At 42.8% G+C, this 16,820-nt stretch overlaps 1 protein-coding gene across 2 annotated transcripts; it reads right to left on the reverse strand.

The window, feature by feature from the left end:
- Positions 1-43: 43 nt before the first annotated feature.
- On the reverse strand, positions 44-6,702 carry ccdc112 (coiled-coil domain containing 112). Of its 2 annotated transcripts, XM_030738128.1 has the most exons (14): positions 6,609-6,702; positions 5,968-6,095; positions 5,119-5,240; positions 4,813-4,902; positions 4,115-4,190; positions 2,775-2,901; positions 2,395-2,511; positions 2,095-2,232; positions 1,435-1,550; positions 1,125-1,251; positions 793-960; positions 488-586; positions 243-361; positions 44-133 (listed from the first exon to the last, which is right to left on the reverse strand). In XM_030738128.1, exons 1-14 carry the CDS (start codon positions 6,651-6,653, stop codon positions 103-105), a joined length of 1,503 nt encoding a protein of 500 aa, XP_030593988.1. In that variant the 5' UTR covers positions 6,654-6,702; the 3' UTR covers positions 44-102. The 2 variants fall into 2 exon arrangements, with proteins under 2 accessions (XP_030593988.1, XP_030593990.1); XM_030738130.1 differs by lacking the exon at positions 5,968-6,095 and having other exon boundaries at positions 6,609-6,675.
- Between the last annotated feature and the right edge of the window lie 10,118 nt (positions 6,703-16,820).

The following is a 16,820-nucleotide window of genomic DNA, read 5'->3' on the forward strand; positions in this document are numbered from 1 at the left end:
AACTCAAAAGTTGTAGAAACAAACCAAAAATAAAAAGTCACAATCTGGGGCTGTGTAGATCTTTATTTTCTTTAAAATGGAATACAGTGCAGGACTGTTCGATCACAGGTCTTGTCTCCAAGTGGGAACAGCTCTGCAACAAAAAGAAAATTTGAGTGATTTAAAAATAAATTACCTATTATTACCCAGTGTTTCTTAACAGAAACCTGACCCACTGACAGAAAAAGTTTAGGAGCCCAGACCTGTGAAACATTTGTAGCATTGGCCCTCCTCCCGAAGGTCCAATGTGTTTCATTCGCTCCTGCCATCCCTGCGTGGGGCGGGTAAGCCTGGTGGGGTCTCTGCAGACATGACCATCAACCTGAATGTGGGGAGGAAAAAAAAAAATCAACCTTTTTTCCTAAACCCAGTTTAGTCCCGTTATTTCAATTTGTCAAAGATCTTCTAATTTAGTGACTTGTTACTTTTTCACAAGAAAAACCCTCACCTTCTCCTTCAAAGTGGCAGCAATTCTCCTCTGCCTTTCCTCTTCTTCTTTTTCCCTCAGCTGTTTTTCATGAAGCTTTGCCTCCACCTTGTGAAGATCCTGCAGAAAGGCAGAGACAAGCTTTGTATTTTACAGTATTTTGACATCACAGCCTCGCTTGATATAACCCAGAGAAACGTCCTGTTTAATATCCAAAATCTGAAAATCCAGCCTTTTACAGTGGTCACTCCACGCATCTCAGGTTAAAACACTCAAACATTTCATCATATGTTTTCCTGTCTCTCTGTCATTTTGGCAATTCATACCCTTTCAATAAAATGTTTGATGCTCTTTGTCGCCTCCCTTCTCCTCGCTTCTATTTCTTTCTCTTCCTCCTCCCTCCTCCTCCTCTCTTGTTCTTCCTCTTCCACTCTCCTCAGTCGGACCTGCTCCTCTATGGTTAGCTTCACTTCCAGCTGGCGGCGACGCTCTTCCTAAACATTAATTGATTAAACATCAGTTCAGGACACTGACCTGCACATATTGACATGGGGTTTTACCCTGTATTTTCATTTTTATTCTAAATAAATAGATAGCCACCTAAAAGTGTTCTCTGCTGGTAAATACAGCTACAGTAGAATGACACACACAAAATCACCTTTTCCCATCTCCTCTTTTGAATCTCTTTGACCAGTTTCTGCTCCTCTTCCTGCTTCTCCTTCCTTTTCTTCTCTTCCCTCCACTCCTCCAGATGCCGTGCCATCTCCCTCTTCGCCTCCTCAGTCCTAAAACAGAAGAGCACACCAGATACTAAAACAGGCTTTAAAGCCAAATTAAAGACTATGAACAAACAACACCATCAAACATTGATCAAATATGCTGGGTGCTCATCACACGGAGTGGGATTTTAGGACTCTGCGCTGCATTTAACTGGTTATTTCATCTAGTCTATTCCACATCTGGCTCACCTGTGTTGCTGGGCCTGGCTCTTGGCCTCCATCTCCATCCTTTTTGCCTCTTCTCTCTCTGTCTGTATCCTAATCTGGCGTTCTTGATGCTTGCTGGCTTTCCAGCGTTGAATAGCCTGGCATCAAGACAAGCACGAACATAAGAAACCACAAAATACCTGAACCCCTCCACTTGGGGCAGCAATTCATCCCAGACCCGGAGCGGGCACTCCACCCAGAAACCATGCCCTCCTTAATGTGGGAGTCAACCAACAGGATCACCCCATAAGAAGACGATCATCACTATCTAACAGGATGCAAGTGGTATGCAACGTATTTCAAGCTATCACATAATTTGGTATTTCATGAAGTTCTTTCTTTATCATTCTGTGCAAAATCTATCAACATCAAGAATCGCATGTTAGTGAATACTGTTCAGTACATCAGGAGTGAGAATTTGGGCAACATGTAAGCAGTGTGCACGCGGGTTATGCCGTGAAAATGGAAAAGTTCCCATAAACATGACAAATATGGCCTTGACCTTGAGCAGAATTTGGCCCTTCGACCAGATGAGCTAAAAAAAAGCACAGTTACAACAAAACTTCTTTCTCTAGCACGCGCATATCTTGATGACGGTTGGATTTGTATTCTGCTCAGACAGGTTTTGCCACATTTCTCTACCTCTCTCTTTCTGTCCTGCAGGTAGAGAAGCTCTTGATACCAGTCCTCATGTTGCTCTATTTCCTCTAATGTTTTACCAGGCAGGTACAGCTTGGCTTCTTTCCTGTAGGCCGGTTGCCCACTGTACTTCGTCCAGACCTGTAAATCAGATAGATTACAAACAGACGACCATACAGAGGTCACCAAGTTTTGGGCAGGCAGTTGGTGAGACTGCCTGTTGGTTTAAGCAGTAGTGTTTAGTGACTGTTTGGCATGATCAGCAAGTGAAAGGAAGCGGAATAACAGTAACGGTTTATTTACTTTAAGCAAAGCTTGATGATCATATTGGTCCCAGCCACCATAAGGGCCTCCAGTCTTCTGCAGGAAAACTTCCAGTGCTCTGACTTCTGCAGGCAGGTCTCTGTCGGGTGGTTTGGTCTTATGGAAAAGAGAAAGATATGAATTAGGGGTGCATTTTGAAGAAGTCACTGAGAGCAAGACAAACGTTTTTTCTAATGATTGCAAACACTAGCTAAGACAGATTATAAACACATCACAGAAGAAGCGACTGTGTTGTTGGAGATCCATTTATTGATCTAATTCTAAGACTCTTCACTGAAACTCAGCTCTCTGCAATTTTATCAGCTAACCGCCAGACAAGGGGGAAAATTCAGAAAGTAGGAAGCCGAACAGAGACGCACCTTAACAGTGGGAGCTGTGGGTAGATTGGGATTTGATTTGACAGCAAGGCTCCAGTTTTCAATCTTCTTCTCGTAAGCGGTGATTTCCTGTCTGCATGTCCACTCTTCCTTCAAAAATTCCTCAAAGCTGAATGAAACACAAAAAAAATAAATAATAAAATATTGATATCAATACAAATATTTCATCCCCATACAAAAAAAAAAATTAAACAGTAGCTGCTCTTGTCTACTTTTCTGTACATAATATTGTTATTTCTGTGCTGAGGACTGCAGTATATACAGTAAATTTACTTGCTTAGACATTTACTGGACCCTATTATGCGTTCCTGGGGTAATTCTGTACCCCAAGTCCCAATTTTTTAAAATAATATTATTGAAGTAAATGTTATCGAGCAATCCTTTTAGGAGTTTGTTCCTTGGTCCTTACAGGCCCTTTTTTTATGCATTGCCCTCATCAATCAATAGCCACTTATTAACTTATTCATTTCAATTGCGAAATTTACAGTTTTATGGACCTGGGGTAATTCTGTACCCCACGGTTTCCATCATTGCCAAAAGGTGTCTCTTTTTGATGCAGCACTGCTACCTTGTGGTATCTCTATATAGATAGGATATATAGATATATATACATAGATAGGTATATAGATAGGACTAGAATACTTGAATCAAATCCTATATACATCCAGCTGCAACTGTAAAAGATCTGGGAGAATAAGTAGAGGTAAGACATACAAAACGTGTCAGCATATCTGGCATGGCTAGAAATACAGGACATTGACCTTGGACTTGGGGATGTTATTGTACAGTGAACACAGAAAAAAGTGATTTGTCGTAATAAAAAATATTTTGAAAAGGTTTCATATCAGACAAATTTAGATGGAATTAGCTAGTCTTTCTATACACGTATCTGGATATTTTTGTTCCCAAATCTTATCAGCTACCTGGTACTGTGTAACTTCATTTTAGGTATGTTCATCCAGAATGAGGTTGCTAATGATAAATGTTTTGCAGAATATTCCAATTCAGTTGTTTAAATGCATGCAGTGTTTATTTGGTGGTTAAATGCATGCAATGTTTGTTTGGTGGTTAAATGCATGCAGTGTTTGTTTGGTGGTTAAATGCATGCAGTGTTCATTTATTGGTTGAAATAAAGTTCATTTTATGGTTATATCTATGCTTTCTTTGATTAAATCCATGGGGTACAGATTAACCCCAGATCACTAAAAACATAAGCAAAAAAGTGCACGCATATAAGGGTTAAATATTGTCACATTTTAAGTTAAAGATAGAATTTCATGTGTTTTAAAGTGGATATCATGTTGTTTATTTTATACTGTTACCACAAGCGTTGTTCCTCCTTCAGGCTGTTGATAGAAATTTCCACCTCTGACATGATTTCCTTCAGTTTTTCAATCACTAAAAATCCAAGAAGAGATGCAGATAGTCAACAACAACTCTGTTCGCATAACACTGTGGTCACCGTGCTTTTATTGAGCAGCACACTACATTGCAATAGTACAAATATTAAAGGGGACCTATTACATTTATTCCATTTCCAAATTTTTATTCTTGGACCTTTACTGTATGATTACAAGTTCAAAATCATCCTTAGTCATTTTATACTGGGCCTGGGTACAGCCCCTTAGTTCTTTCTTAGTCTGAAACAAGCTGTTTTAGCTCCTTTCCCCTGCTTGAACAGCAGGTGGAGTGAGATGTCTGTATTAAGGATATCCCATCTTTGACATCATCCAGATCCAAGAGCAGAAAAACTGTCTAAAAGGGACTTTTATAGAGAGGTCTGAAGTCCGAGGTTTTGGCTCACGTGGATTTGTGCACAAATGCCATTACTAATGAACTCTGTGTAATAGGAGCATCTAACAACTGTATCTATATGACAGAAATAAGGCAAACCATAATAGGTCCACTTCAATATAAATGACTGACAAAAAAAAGTTGTAAACTACAAATGAGTGACAGAATTAAAGTGTGTGACTGCTTTTCATTGATAGTTAAAAGCACTGCTGCTTTCAAAACCTACACTCTGGAGTTGGTTTCACATCAGTTAGATGTCTCTGAAATTTCCTCACACCATTACGAATCCTCACGAGCTGCTTTTGAAGATTTCTCTCTAAAGAAAATAGAAGTTAATGAAAAGCTGTTGAGGACGCATGTTTCCTTTAACAATGGTTTACTGCTCTGGCTCCAATTCCAAAGATTGGCCTCTCTGGACCTCATAATAAGTCTTCACAGCAGAGTATTTAATAACCCATAGAAAAAGTGCTGACTGAAATGCCCTGTAACCTCACCACATTAAAATGTCAGGGAAATGCAAAGAACGACCTACTCTCAGCGTTTCTTTGTTCCTCCAGCGCTTTCTCGTACTCTTCGAGCTCTCCGCACACATCTGCCCAGCCATTCTTTCTGCACTGAGCAATCAGCGCCTTCTCTTTCTCCAACTTCTCAATCCTGTGAAAAGTTCAGCAAGTCATTTAATCTGTTACAGAGGTTTAATAGCTGGTTTCACTGATACGTCACAAATAATCTGATTTCAACTTATTAGAAGAATAAAATTAAAAGCAGACATGGTCAAGACAACCTGCTAAAGACCACAGCGAGCAACATGATTTAAGTGACTTTGAATGTGGCATGGTTGTTGGTGCCATATGGGATGTTCTGAGTATTTCAGAAACTGCCGATCTACTGGGATTTTTCTGCATAACCATCTCTACGGTTTACAGAGAATGGTCAAAAATTGCCAGAGGTCAGAAGAGAATGGTCAGACTGCTTTGAGGTGATAGGAAGGCAACAGTAACTCAAACCACTTGTTACAACCAAGGTATGCAGAAGAGCATCTCTGAACACACAACACATCAAACTAAGAAGCAGATGCTGCTACAGCATCAGAAGACCACACCAGGTGCCACTCTTGTCAGCTAAGAACAGGAAAGTGAGGCTACAGTTTACTCAGGCCCAGCTCATCTTCAGTGCATGACAAAACAACCTGACACTGAGATGACACTTATAAGGATGCAAATCAAAAATATGAATTATAACTTCAGAGATAAAGCATACAAAGACTCGGCAAAATACACCAATGGTTTAACTAAAAATATATGAAATTGGGTCGTTTAGGAGCCTAGTCAAAAACGACGTTAGATCATTTTACAGTACATGCAGCAGCAATATTACTTACAGCCTCCTATTCCTCTCAGCCTCCCTGAGAAACTGTGCAGCTTTCTGTCTGGCCAGCCTGTGGTCCACACTTTCACCGCTGAGCGCGGGTGATGCGCAGGGCTGCAGGACACCAGAGTCTTGCTCTTCCTGCTCATGTTCAGTTACAGTTAGTAAAACACAAGAATTATTCATATTGCAGTCCATACCAACAATTTCAGGTGTAAAATGTTGCGCTTTTTCAAACTCCCACAAGCTTGCGTCCGATAATAGATCCACAGTTCCCTACACCAAATGGCATGTTATACACAGCTCCCATTATCGGACAGACACCAATTTAGTAGCAAAAACTTTACAAAACACTTCAGAACAGTTAAAACCATTCAGGGCGAGCGTACGCCAGATTATCGCATGCTAGTGATCAGCGTAAGAAACAAATCTTTAAAATCACTTAACAGTTCTCCTCTCCTAGCGCTAACTTTGCTACCTAGCACTGACTAACGCTACCTCTTCAGACTTTCATAACCCCCGAAAACTGAAAGCAAAACAAGCAAAAAGAAAAAAAAAACAACCCCCCCAAAAAACATATAATTCAAATACAACTAGCTGCCCAATATAAGTCATTTTTAGAATAAATGCAATAATGAGTTCTGTGACAGATACCGAGCAATGTTTATCATCCTCCTGTACAGTTGCTAGGGCGGCCATGTTCGGTGCATTTCTGTAGTGACTGGTTTCTACCAGCAGAGTGCGCTGCTCATCATTAATAGATTGTGGCAGAATGTGGCCCATGGAACTTTATAGCTGTATATAACTGTTTATACCCATTAAAAAAAAAAAAAAACCTAACATAAACATGTTTCATCATCTTACAGCAAAGCTTTATCTCGTGTACCTGTGAAGCTGTCAGACTGGACAGCCGGCGCACTTCTTAAATGATTTACCAAATGGTTTGGTATTCATAACCACAATCCTGTCCTGTCACTGCCATATGGTGTTATTACCAGCCTTATAGTTTTGCATGTTTTCTAGAAGACAAGCAAATTCAAATGAGCTGAAATATTGTGAAATCTTTCATTAATTACTAACCTTTTAATTGTTCAAAGTTAACTTTTGTGTGGCCTACTAAAACTTTTGATTTCCTTTGTGGGATAAAAAGTATTAAAAGTGTTCAAAGAGTATTATTCCATGTCTTCCCTTTCAATTTATTCTTTCTATAACCCAATTCTTAAGTTATAAAAACATCTCACTGTACCCTGCGGCTTGATAGTTAAAGTTACCTATGCCTCTCACTCTCTCAGATAACTGCCTGCACAGTGTACCGAGGCCTCGGTTATTTTTGTAACAACTTTTTCATGATGGCCAACAGCTATAATTATTATCAGAGTTACCAAAGTGACAGTCGTAGAGAAAACGGGAGAGAGAAAGAGAGTGAAGGGGGTATAAATAGAAACCTGAATCCATTATTGAGTGCAGATATTGGGGATGGTCTCTCCCAGGGGCGCAGAGGCAGAGTTGTGATCGCAACATAAATAGCAACCGCTCTCCTTAATGGAGAGTGTTACAATTTCCTGTCCTCATCCTCAGCCGAGGGACACGCTTAATTTGATAAAAGAGACAATCAGATGACTGGTTGGCATGACAGTTCAAACATGTGAGTACAAAGCAGGGGATTTCCAGACTAGACAGTTTGCATTTGTGTACAAAAATGTAAATGTCAAGAAGATGACATATCTCTTTCCAATGGTAACAAAATTAGTTTGACAAAACAACTCATAACTCAAAGTTCATCTACTACCACGTGTGTCAAGCTCATCTGGCTGGCTTCCTTGATCGGCAGAGTTTGCTCATGAATTAATGTGTGATTGGATGTGTATAACTGGCTGTATAATTTAGCAGTAATATCACAGTGAATCTGGTTAATAATCAATCTTTCTGACTTATCAGAATGGTTTTCTCCACGCAGATCAGCAACAAAATTGCCTTAAAATTAGAAGAGAAATATGTCATAACAGGCCTTAAACTTAAAATGCATTTTTGTCAGGCTTCAGCTCACACACTCATGTTAAACGTCAGGTGCAGAGGCCAACACAGGCAGAAAGGAAAGGAAATAAAAGGAAGAAAGACATGACCTTTGACTTCTTACTTAAGTGCTATGAGTTATTTGGAAATATTATGACACACGATCACTGTAATCTGAGAGGACAGTTTTACGTTCTTGGATGGTGGAAATATCAGCATCACTCACGCCAGGTCTTTAGATCAAAATTTATGCCATCCTTCCCTTCTGTGTGTGTGTGTGTGTGTGTGTGTGACTCCCATGCATTATAGTTTTAGTTTTAAATGTAAAGTTATGTATGCTACTCAGATACAATATAGACAGGGATAGCCCAGGAGTTGCTCTGTTAAGATATTTATGGACAATAAAGGTATGAAGCTGTACTTCCTTATGTTACTGCCTGAGACATACACAGTATTAAAGAAGTAGCTTGGGCTCTGGGGCTCATCCCCCTCTGCTGTTGGATAAAAATAATGTTAACTGAGTTTTGTTTTTGAACCCTTTTAGGTCTCTGAGCTCTTTCCTTTGATTGCACGTATGCCAAAAGTTAACGCTTGATTTTCTTTTGGTCTCTGTCGCTGTCCCCCTTTTCATCTTCTTTGCCTTCTCCAACTACCGGCCTCTTTTCTTTTGCCAAGGAAACTTCCCATTGAGACCTACTCCAGCTGTTCTAGCGCCCAGCAAGCCTAGAAAAGGGAAAGCAAAAGCTCTCCTCTTCTCTCTTCTTCCTGTTTTCGTTACAAGATTGAGTCCTCATTTCGTACCCAGGGCCAGATGTGACAGCGAAGCTAAAAGACAGCTAATATTTAGCTAATAGAATAGTTTGTCTGTTGCCTGTTTAACAGGTTCATATGACTGCGCACACAGAGAGTTAACATGTCTTCAACATAAAAATTAAATGATTTGCATTATGCTCTTTGTCCTCTTATGACAGCTCCAATCTATGATGTGACTGTGTAAACAGATTTAAGTCCTCACAGCGTGAGTAATTCCTTGCTCCCACATATGCAGAGTTTGTTCTGACACCTGCTGTAATTGTATACGGTGCTACAAAGCAACATGATCTGGCTGTGCCCTGCGTATGTTGAGCACGTTAGACCCATACAGGCTGCCATCCAGGGTGGGCACATGTGTGTGTGTGTGTGTGTTGTGCACATCAGTAAATCAGTAGTGCTGTAAGGAGCTTGGGCAGGTAGTGGGAAAGCGATCAGTCTAATTGCTTTTCCTGCTGTGCTTGTACCTTCTCTCTGACGTCAGCGCATAAATGTTTCTGCAAATGTCCCTTTTGGTCATTTAATGTGAGTGCTTATGTTAATGCCTACATTTTTCTTATTCTTGCCCTTATTGTGACTCCTCCCCATTTACCTTCTGCTGCCAGATTTTATAGGAACTCATTTCAAAAACAAGTTTGAACAAGTGTTTCTAATGTGCAGTTTTGCACCTCTTTTGGTTGCTCGAAGAAACGTCTGAGGAGAAGTGACATCAGCTTTTCTCTCATTCTTACTAGGCAGTTGAAAGTTGGACAGTTGCTTTATTTCACACAGCTGCAGGGCAAGAAATGGTGGCAATGACTGGTCTAGAAAGCAATAATGCAACAGCTTGAACAGAGTGGAATGTTTGGCACGCAAACCTCAGCGGTCCCTGGAGTCCCGATAATTTCAGTCATCCTCTCTTCTGACCTTTTCATTTAACACCACCAGTGGGCTGACGTTTCTGCTCATCAAGCACTCCACTCCATGCAGGATGGCTGAAATGAGCTGCAGCATTAATGCACCTTCCCGTGTTAAATAAGTGGCAGTTTACATTTCAAACAGGCCTGAGCATCATCAAAAGGAAAGGCCTGGTGGCTTAAACTTTTTATGAAAATTTGAAAACACTTTTGTCGCATACTAGCTGTGAAAAATGCATGCACAGCACATCTGAACTGCTGAGATAGTCTTTCCTTTGGCTATTCTTACTCTCTGACTGCATGGCTAATAAAAATCATGCTACAGGTTATTGAATTATGCACCTACAGCAAGCTGTATCAGTGCAGGCAAGAAGTCACACTAAAATGAACAGAAGCTTGAGCGAAAACAACCCTTAATGTCGTACACTTCCAGTCATATGATGTTTATTTAGTTGATGTTAGGCTATATACTCAGCTTATAGTAGAAAATTTATATCGCTACCACCACCTAGAGACAGATCTGTTTTGACTGTTTGCCTTCCTTATATTGTCTCCACTTATGCGAGAGGCCCTCTGATCCAGATGGGCTCTCTTTACCCGAACAACCCTCTCAGCTAAGAGATATACAGTCTGGGCTTTTCACTGCTGACCTCAGATGACCTGCTGAGAGAGGGTTAGTTATGTTCTTACTCTAATGCTTTATATAGAGTGGTGTGGCTCTAAATCTTACTTAATATATACACACACACTGCACATATAAACACTCAGTGTCCACTGAGCAGGTCCACCTGTCCAGCCGCTTGTTAACACAAATATCTAATCAGCAAATCACATGGCAGCAACTGAGTGCATTTAGGCCTGTCGAGGTGATCTGCTGAAGCTCAAACCTGATTTCTGCTGTGACATTTGGATGGTAGAATCAGGTTTGGCATAAACATGAAAGCGTGGCTCCATCCCGCCTTGTATCAACGGTTCAGGCTGGTGGTGGTGGGATGGTGTGGGAGATATTTTCCGGGCACATTTTAAGCCCCTTAGTACTAAGTGAGCATTGCTTAAATACCAAGCCTACCTGAGTATTGTTGACTGTGCCCATCCCTTTATGACTCTCCAATGAGTTCACTATACTCAAATAGCCTGCATCGCTCTATGACCACAGTGTACCCAATGTCTGATGGCTGCTTTCAGCAGGATAATGTGCCAAATCATCTCAAAGATGACAATGAGTTCACTGTACTCAAATGGCCTCCACAGTCACCAGATCCCAATCTAGTAGAGCACCTATGAGATGTGGTGAAATGGGAGATTCACATAATGGATGTGCAGCTGACAAATCTGCAGCAACTGTGTGATACTATAGCACTGTAGCTTTCACACACACATACATATTCTTCCCACTCCATACACTCACATACACCCAACATATCACTCTAAACACGCTGAGTGGAAGGAGGGGGAGGGCGAGTCTTCCACACCCCAGTTTCATGCACCCTGCCTGGGGTAGGGACTGGCTAGTGGTTTGGGGCCGGGTTGGCTGCTTCGCCGGGGTGCCACTGGCTCTGTGCTGGTACCCTCTCACCCACACTTGGTGTCCATGTAAGTTCTGTGTGTGTGCGCATGAATGTGTGACAGTCATATGTGTGAGTATGAATATATGATTTGTGTGTGTGTGTGTGTGTGTGGTGCATGTGTGTGTGTATATGGTACATGTGTGTGCGTGTGTGTGGTGCATGTGTGTGCGTGTGTATGTGTGTGGTACATGTGTGTGCGTGTGTGTGCATGTGTGTGAGTGTGTGGACAGCAGGGCCTGGGCCTGTGGTTCACTGAGCCTTGGCACCTGTGGGACATGGTTGCGGAGGGTGGGAGTCACCCCTCCCTATCACTCCCTATCGCTTCCTGCTGGTTGCCACTGCTGCCCCTGGAGTGTCGGGTGCCCGTGGGTCCCGGGGTTCGCGGCCGGATGTCTTGGCGTGATTCTTGGCGGTTGTGGCCTGGGGGTGGCTCGGGCCTCTTTGGCGTGGGGGGGGGGGCTCTGCTGGGTGTCGGGCGGTTCTCGGGCGCCTGGGGCCGCATTCGCGGCTCGTGCAGGGGATGCCGGCCTGCGGCGGGGGTTGGCTGCTCATTGCCTCTGGCTGTCTGGACTCTTGCCGTTTGGCCGTGGGGGGGTCCGTCTGGGGTCTCCCTCCTTCCTCCTCTGGGGTGTGTGCGCAGTTGCCATCGGGATGTGTGGCCTTTCGTCTTCTGATGTCCTGGTGGGCCGTGGATAGGCCGCGTCCCGTGGGTCCTTTCCCGTTCGCCTCTGGATCACGAGGGGCATGTTTGCAGTTTCTTGCCTCCATTGGTGAGTACGTTCCATGACAGAGGCACATACACACATTACTTGCAAGCAACAGCAGGATTATGTGTGTGTATGGGTGTATGCGTATGTATGTGCATGTGTAGATATGTGGATATCATTCTTTGATTATTCTTTTCTCACCTTTGTTTTGTTTTTGTTTTTCTTTCTCACTCCTTTTTGTACCCTTTCCTTTCTGCCTGTCACGCCTGGTATAAATAAATAAAATAAAATTAAAATACAAACTAAATACATGCTAACAAGAGTAGCCTATTGTAAAACTTAAAGAGCTATTCTTGGAAAAGCAAATATGTTTGGTACACCAGCGTATTCGGATCATATTCTGAGTGCGAAAACTGCCAGACATGACAGGCTAAAAAAAAAAACAAAAAAACTGTGTGATACTATCATATCACAGAAGGTCACAAATCTGTGTACTTTCTGTGATGTCCCAAGCCCAGATAAATGGAGAGGGTATATGTATATCTTTGTGTCTACTAGGGCTGTATTCAACCCCCCAAAAACAGACAAATATAGCCTAATATTTTGTGTCTACAGTGGCTTGCAAAAGTATTCATACCCCTTGAACTTTTCCATATTTTGTCACATTACAACCACAAACATAAATATATTTCACTGGAATTTAATGTGAAAGACCAATACAAAGTGGTACACAATTGTGAAGTGGAACAAAAATTATATATGATTCAAAACATTTTTTACAAACTGAAAAGTGCGGTGTGCAAAAGTATTCAGCCCCCCTGAGTCAATACTTTGTGGAACCACCTTTGGCTACAATTACAGCTGCAAGTCTTTTAGGGTATGTCTCCACCAGCTTTGCACATCTAGTGACTGAAATTTTTGCCCATTCTTCTTTGCAAAACAACTCAAGCTCAGTCAGATTAGATGGAGAGCGTTTGTGAACAGCAGTTTTCAGATCTTGCCACTGCAAACGGGACTTTTTATGGTTTTCTTTTAACAATGGCTTTCTTCTTGTCACTCTTCCATAAAGACCACATTTGTGCAGTGCACCACTAATAGTTGTCCTGTGGACAGATTCCCCCACCTGAGCTGTGGATCTCTGCATTTGGTCCAGAGTCACCATGGGCCTCTTGGCTGCTTCTCTGATCAGTGCTCTCCTTCTTCGGCCTGTAAGTTTAGGTGGACGGCCTTGCCTTGGTAGGTTTACAGTTGTGCCATACTCTTTCCATTTCCAGATACTGGATTGAACAGCACTCCGTGAGATGTTCAAAGCTTGGGAAATCTTTTTATAGCCTAAGCTTGCTTTAAACTTCTCCACAACCTTTTTCCTGACCGGTCTGCTGTGTTCTTTGGACTTCATGATGCAGTTTACTGCCCAATATTCTCTTAACCAACCTCTGAGGCCATCACAGAGCAGCTGTATTTGTACTGAGATTAGATTACACACAGGTGGACTCTTTTTAGTCATTAGCAGTCATCAGGCAACTTCTGAATGCAATTGTTGCACTCAGAGAAAAGGGGGCTGAATAGTTTTGCACATTGCACTTTTCAGTTTTTATTTGTAAAAAATGTTTTGAATCATGTATAATTTTCGTTCCACTTCACAATTGCATACCACTTTGTGTTGGTCTTTCACATTAAATTCCAGTGAAATATATTTATGTTTGTGGTTGTAATTGTTACGTTCCCCCTAAAAAGTCTAGGGGGTTCGGGGGAAGTAACAAAAAGTGACCGGGTTGACAAAAGGAGACATGAGCAAAATTGGTAAAATAAAAGGTCTTTATTAAGATTATAACAAAAAGAGACGGACACGCCGCTATCACCTTCAAACAAAGGAAAAGAAAACACAGGAGTTATTTAAGAAACATAAAACGACCACCTAAGGCAAGAAGCCTCATGCACAAAAACAAAACACCACCCTCCTGTCTACTGAGCAGGAGTAAGAAGCTGTAGCAACACACCGTTCACAAGTTGTGCCACAAAGGCAGGCTCTGGCATTCACTGGCCTGGATCTCTCCACTCTCTGGCCTTAAGTACCCCAGCTTGATTGCTGAGTTGGGTCAGCTGTTCCAAAAGGGGTGGCACCCAAGGCTGGAAAGCACAAGCCACACCCAGTGGGCCAGGAAGCCACAGCAGGCCCGGCTAGGGCCGTAACACCCCCTCCTATAAATACAAACCAGTGGTTTGTTATAGAGGGTCTCACACACACCCACACACTCTAAGTCAAATGTTCAAACAAGTTGTCAGATGTTTGCCATGCCATTTCAACATAGAAATTCTACCTTCACCAAACACCAAAGTAGCGATTAGGCATAGCACGTGGGATTGGCCAATAGCTTCTCAGTGGGCCCAAAACACTAAAAGACGTTTGTCCAATGTTGCCAAAGTAAGGTCCCACGGGACCACCAGCAGGTTTTTGAGCCAGGGCAACAGGACAACAATGGGGGTTGCAAGGAGGCCTCATGCAAACATTCAGGGCCTGCTGTGACAAAATATGGAAAAAGTTCAAGGGGTATGAATACATTTGCAAGCCACTATACGTTCATACTTGCCCACCTACATTTTCAGTCTGCCCACCCAACTACAGTGGGCTAGAACCGAGCCTGATTGGGACTCGAGTCCTGATGCGTTCGGAGTTAATCACCTGCATGCTCTTTGGTCTGCAGCAGAGAATAAGAGGATTTTAATATCATAACGGTGCCTCTGAAAAGAAGCAGCTTTTAGTAAAGAGGTTAAAGGTCACACTGCTTCCTGTAATTTGGCTGTTAGTGCTCAGATTCCCTTTGAGGGAACAACAGTAACTTTAAAGATGTCACATGATGATGCTGAAAGATGTTTTTCAAGTTTCCAAGATGGCGCCACTGTGTACGGCCTGCCGTCAGCTGTTCTGTGTATTGTTTGCTGTCGCTCTGTTCCTGGTAGTCATCTGCCCAGATGTCTCCGCTTTGATCACCTACGATCGGCAGACACTTCTAAACCTCCAGTTTGTTTTGGTACCAGCATATACTGTAAAGAAAAACTCAACGATTTTTCCTCCACACCTATCGGATGTACCTGAGAATTTGCGCCGGCTGCCCAGTGCTCCGGTCCCCAACAAACGCCAGAGGAGACGCGGAAAGCGGGGAGGTATCGCGGTGCGGGTCAAAACTTACCTGAGACTCCTAGGTTTGTCTGTTCATTACCCCCTGGATGGTGGTCTTTGCCGCCTCAAGGCTGTTGGGCTGCCTGTGGATTTCGGGCGTCGCTGGATCAGGCCGATTGTCCCACCTGTCATCCTGGAGACTCGGCGTCCCTCGTCCTGGCGCAGGATGCGGGATCGTGGAGGCGGCGTAAACCATGCTAACCTTCGCCTGTTGAAGCGGGCCCCGGCCTCAGCTAACAAGGATCTGGTCATCCGAATGGCCCTACTAAATGCTAGATCGTTAGCCAACAAAACTTTCCTTCTCAATGACTTTTTCATCGCACAGCAGTTGGATTTTATGTTTGTGACTGAGACATGGCTTCATGCTGGTGAGTCTGCACCTTTTTCCGAACTTTTACCTCCCGGCTGTTCTTTCTTCAGCTCCCCGCGGATCTCTGGAAAAGGTGGAGGACTTGCTTCAATATTTAAATGCAGTTTTCGCTGTCGTCAGGTCTCGGCAGACCTGTACGCCAGCTTTGAACTGCAGCTGTTGGAGATAAACTCTTCCCCCTCGGTGCTCTGCGCGGTGATTTACCGACCACCGAAGTGCACGAAGGACTTCATCGGTGACTTTGCTGACTTGCTGACGGGTCTCATACTAAAATATGACCGTATTTTAATTGTTGGCGACTTTAATATTCATGTGTGTTGTGAGAGTGGTCCGCTGGTCAAAGAATTTGCCTCGCTTATTGACTCTTTTAACTTAACACAACTCGTGTGTGGTCCCACTCATGAAAAAGGTCACACACTGGATCTGGTGTTGTCTTATGGACTTAGAGTCTGCATCACAGGGATACGTGACTGTGGTATATCAGACCATTTTCCTGTTTTATTTACAGCAGCGCTCCCCAGCTCTGGGATAAATAGAGTATCCTCTACACGTCGTGTGCGCTTGGTTAACTCTTCATGCACTGCTGATTTTGCAGCTGCTTTTAAAAACTCTGACTTAAGCAATTTGGATTTTTGCTTGAGCCTGAATACCGAGGACTTCACTAACTCTTTTATATCTGCTTGCACTGCTGTACTGGACTGTATTGCCCCTTTTACAACCAAACGCACCAAACCTTCCTCCCAGCCCTGGCTGGATGAGACAACCCGCGCTCTCAGACGTGAGTGCAGACGCGCTGAGAGAAGGTGGAAAAAGGATAAGCTCCATGTCTCCTTAGAGATCCTGCGTAACTGTTTATTGAAATACCAGAAAGCAGTAAAATATGCAAAGTCTGCTTATTTCTCTAACATTGTTTCAAGTAACAGTCACAGGCCTCATTTTCTTTTTAGTGTTTTTAATTCACTCGCTGATCCTCGCTGTAATGTGAACCAAGCGAAGGTCTGTCCTGCACTGTGCGAAAACTTTAAGAAATTTTTTGTGGAAAAAATTTCTGCCCTCAGGCCTTCATCACCTCAGGCTGAAACAGACTCATCTGCACCTCCTCCCAGCAGAGCTGTCTTTGAGCAGTTTGAGCCTGTCACACTCTCCACACTAAAGGAGGTGATTCAAAATATGAGACCTGTAAACTCTCCCACAGACTGTGTTCCGTCTCGCCTTTTTAAAGAGGCTTTTGATTCAGTGGGACCAACTATCCTCGCTCTGATTAACAGTGCGCTTGCATCTGGTTGTGTTCCAGCTGCCTTTAAACATGCAGTTGTACAGC

The sequence above is a fragment of the Archocentrus centrarchus genome, chromosome 9 (assembly GCF_007364275.1).
Source record: "Archocentrus centrarchus isolate MPI-CPG fArcCen1 chromosome 9, fArcCen1, whole genome shotgun sequence".
Classification (NCBI taxonomy): domain Eukaryota; kingdom Metazoa; phylum Chordata; class Actinopteri; order Cichliformes; family Cichlidae; genus Archocentrus; species Archocentrus centrarchus.